At 38.8% G+C, this 4,345-nt stretch overlaps 1 protein-coding gene across 8 annotated transcripts in view; it reads left to right on the top strand.

Annotated features, from left to right (window-relative positions):
• The window catches only part of LOC106461683 (tripartite motif-containing protein 2-like), a 21,190-nt gene extending 17,391 nt beyond the window's left edge, over positions 1-3,799 (top strand). For all 8 annotated transcript variants that reach the window (XM_022388705.1, XM_022388704.1, XM_022388703.1 and 5 more), the window contains one exon: positions 1,616-3,799. In XM_022388705.1, the coding sequence (XP_022244413.1) occupies positions 1,616-3,784 (2,169 nt within the window). In that variant the 3' untranslated portion in view covers positions 3,785-3,799. The remainder of the gene's footprint in view (positions 1-1,615) is intronic.
• The last annotated feature ends 546 nt before the right edge of the window (positions 3,800-4,345 follow it).

Genomic DNA, 4,345 nt, shown 5'->3' with positions numbered 1-4,345 from the left:
CAATACGATAACTAAACGTTCCATTGTTACTACCAGTGTCTCTCAGATTGTACATCTTTAGTAAGTTTGTAATACAATACGATAACTAAACGTTCCATTGTTACTACCAGTGTCTCTCAGATTGTACATCTTTAGTAAATTCGTAATACAATAACTAAACGTTTCATTGTTACTACCAGTGTCTCTCAGATTGTATTAAGTAAGTTTGTAATACAATAACTAAATGTTTCATTGTTACTATCAGTGTCTCTCAGATTGTATTAAGTAAGTTTGTAATACAATAACTAAACGTTCCATTGTTACTATCAGTGTCTCTCAGATTGTATTAAGTAAGTTCGTAATACAATAACTAAACGTTTCATTGTTACTACCAGTGTCTCTCAGATTGTACATCTTAAGTAAGTTCGTAATACAATAACTAAACGTTCCATTGTTACTACCAGTGTCTCTCAGATTGTACATCTTTAGTAAGTTTGTAATACAATAACTAAACGTTTCATTGTTACTACCAGTGTCTCTCAGATTGTACATCTTTAGTAAGTTCGTAATACAATAACTAAACGTTTCATTGTTACTACCAGTGTCTCTCAGATTGTACATCTTTAGTAAGTTCGTAATACAATAACTAAACGTTTCATTGTTACTACCAGTGTCTTTCAGATTGTACATCTTTAGTAAGTTCGTAATACAATACAATAACTAAACGTTCCATTGTTATTATCTATGCCTTTATTCTCCTAAAGAAGAATAGTCAACTATTCGAAAGCGCTCGAGTTTTGAGTCTCGTTTTGAAAATATTATAAGTTTTCTAAATGATCCTGTGTGCTAACTACTCAATCTAGTAATTCTAAGATAGATAATAAGAAGAAGTAACTTTGATGAATAGAATTGTGCTGCGATTTCTCTTTCCCAATCAGTACTTATAGTAGTGGTTAATAGTATCAAACCAGGAGTTATGAACCGTTAGACTACTAAGTACCAGAACTGTCTCGCCATGAGGTCTAGCGTCTGGAGTTCCAGACCCTATCATGACTTCTCTGTAAATGGTATAGAGCAGATTCGAAACACACGCGACCTCATCCGTAGTATTTGGACAGTGGAACTATTTTTGGGCTTGTTGTGAAAGCGGTTGTTTTCTTAACGGGTGTGGCACAACTAGAAGAAATATCCTCGCGTGTCATGGTCTTGACATGGGTTTGCAACTTTTGGTTTAATTAAACAGAGGTTTTTCTGGTGGAAACGTTGGAGTTCTTTAATTCCAGACCAAATCGGGTAAAATGGGAGAGGGGGGGGGGGTCTGTAATGGGAATTAAAACTTACTTTACCCGACCTCATTAGAAGTTATGAATAACAAATGCAAAATGTTTAAGATATAAGAAATATCTTTATTGGGGAGAAGAAAATTACATTTGGACGATATTGTACAATCAAGTTACTGTTTAAGAATGTGAACTTTTTATGCTCAAACAGTCCAAAGCTTTTCTATCGAAATAATAATCTCCATTTGCAAATAAAAGTATTTAGAATTTTTGTGCAATAGTTCTAACTTTCTGTTGTGAATCTGTTAGTTTGTTGAGATTAATAATTATTCCTTCTCTAATCTTTTTCGGCTTAGGTTCTACCTTGCCTTCACACGTTTTGTGAGAGTTGTTTGTCATTGTACATCCCAGCAGAGAGCCTAACGATCACTTGCCCCATCTGTCGACAACAATCAATTCTACCGAAACAAGGAGTACCGGAGCTCCCAAATAATTTCTTCATCGCAAATCTGATGGAACTATTGGAGCATCCTGCTGCCTGCCAGCGCAGAGAATGTCAAACACCAGGGGTGCGGAAGTGCATGTCATGTGACCAGTTCTTCTGCGATACCTGCTGTGGTGCACATAAGGAGGAGTCGCCATCTTGTGACGAGATGATCGTTTCTATCAGCGAACTGGCTCTGTTGGAAGAACAGGAACTGAACAAAGAGAACCCATCGCTAATGTGCCCCAAACATTCGTGTCAAACTCTTCGATTTTACTGTCGCAATTGCGAAACGGCTGTGTGTGTCACGTGTACAGATATCGAACACGGTGGCCATTGCACCGTGAGATTACGAGATGCTATAGAGGATCAGAAGGATTCTTTGAAAGTACTTCTTCGGAAAGCATATTCGCAGGTACCAAATTTAAACAAGGCTATTGAAATCATTAACTCCACCTCACACGACCTATCGCAAAAACATTCGGATGTTTTAAGAGAAGTTTCTTTTTGTTTCGATTCGCTAATTGAGGTGGTTCAGATGAGGAAGTCGTTCCTCCTCAAAGAGCTTGATCATTGCCACAGATCGAAACAACAAATTCTTTTCGAACAAAGAGAAGCACTCGAACAGTGTCTGAATAACCTGGCAAATAGCTGCGAGTTCACGGAAAACGCCCTCACGCATGGCAACGAAACCGAAATACTATTGGTGAACAAACAAATAGCAGAAAAATTAAAAGAATTTTCCGAATTAGTTGTGAAAAAGGCTCCCGAAGAAAATAGCTACATCGCTTTCGAAGGAGAGAATCTAAACGTAATGAAAACGAATATACAAAATTTCGGACGTATACGAACGAACAGTGCTATTGCACACGAGACGACGGCCTCTGGTGAGGGGCTGAAACAATGCATCGTGGGAAAGCCAACTTTTGTGAACGTTGTCACGAAAAACAGACGCGGAGAAATGGTTAAAACGGGAAACGCTTTGCTCGAAACAGAAATAGTTTCGGCGAGGACTGCCCTGTCATTCAGACCGGAAGTGACAGCACAGAAGAATGGAAGCTACGATGTAATCTATACTGTCACAGAGGAAGGTCACTACAAGCTGGCCATCAAGTTGTTTGGAAAAGACATAAAAGGAAGCCCGTACCAGGTTAAAGCGTCTGTGGAAGAGGGTAGTTCTTCCAGCGATCGTCCAGTCAGTTCCAAGATTCCTAGGACGACGGGAGTACGACAGCGCGCGGTCAAACGGCCACCAAGCTATCCGTCAACCACGTCACTGTCTAGAAAGAATCCTGTTGAAGACGACTTTTTAAGGAGAGTTGGAAACAAAGGACGTGGGAAGGGAGAGTTCACCAATCCTCAAGGAGTCTGTTTAACGCCAGCTGGATACATCGTGGTGACCGACAGCAACAACCAATCTATTCAGGTTTTTTCTCTCAGAGGTGACCATAAGCTGAGCTTTGGAACAAAAGGAAGAAGTGCTGGCCAGATTCAAAGGCCAACAGGTGTCGCTGTCACCCCGACTGGAAGCTATGTTGTGGCGGATTATGAGAATAAATGGATTAGTGTGTTTAATTCCTCCGGCAAATTTCTAGGTCGTTTAGGAGTAGGAAAATTGCTTGGTCCTAAAGGAGTGGCGCTCGATAACAACGGACATATTATAGTTATCGATAACAAAGCTTGTAATATTCTGATATTTCAAGAGAACGGCAAACTTTTGAATAAATTTGGATCGAGAGGAACAGGCAATACAAAATTTGCCGGTCCTCATTATGTAGCTGTAAATAGCAAAAATCACTTGCTGGTTTCCGATTTTCATAACCACTGTATTAAGGTATTTGACAGTGAAGGAAATTACATCTCTAGTTTTGGATCCAGCGGCCAGGGCAATGGTCAGTTTAATGCCCCAACAGGTGTCGCTGTTGACAACCAAGACAACATTCTGGTTGCTGACTGGGGAAACAGTCGTATTCAGGTAACGTACAATGAAACCTCTTCCCCCTCCCCCCAAAAAAAATCGTCTTGTAAAACTATCAATTAAATTTGAAGTTAAGGCATAAGATATCCATAGTTGATGACTATACAGAGTTGTGGGTTTTCTTTATTGTGATATACAGATAACATTACAATGTCTCTGGTAGTAGATAGTATTTATACTCTCCAACCCGCGAGCAGGATGGCCATATTTATATCCTTACATATGATTATCTAATAAACCCGTAATTTAAAACGTCGGAAAATCTTACTTGTGATTAGCCAATAAACCGTCACTTCATATATCAAAAAATCTTACTTGTGGTTATCCAGTAAACTATTAACTTAATATTTAAAACATCCGAAAATCTTATATGTGGTTATCCAATAAACCGTCACTTCATATATACGACATCAAAACATCTTACTTGTGGTTATCCAGTAAACCCGTCACTTCATATATACAACATCAAAAAATCTTACTTGTGGTTATCCAGTTAACCCGTCACTTCATATATACGACATCAAAAAATCTTACTTGTGGTTATCCAGTTAACCCGTCACTTCATATATACAACATCAAAAAATCTTGCTTTTGGTTATCTTGTTAACCCGTCACTTCATATAT

Source organism: Limulus polyphemus, unplaced genomic scaffold, assembly GCF_000517525.1.
Source record: "Limulus polyphemus unplaced genomic scaffold, Limulus_polyphemus-2.1.2 Scaffold1010, whole genome shotgun sequence".
Classification (NCBI taxonomy): domain Eukaryota; kingdom Metazoa; phylum Arthropoda; class Merostomata; order Xiphosura; family Limulidae; genus Limulus; species Limulus polyphemus.
Note: the sequence above shows the minus strand (reverse complement) of the source record. Positions and strands in the feature narration are given on the sequence as shown.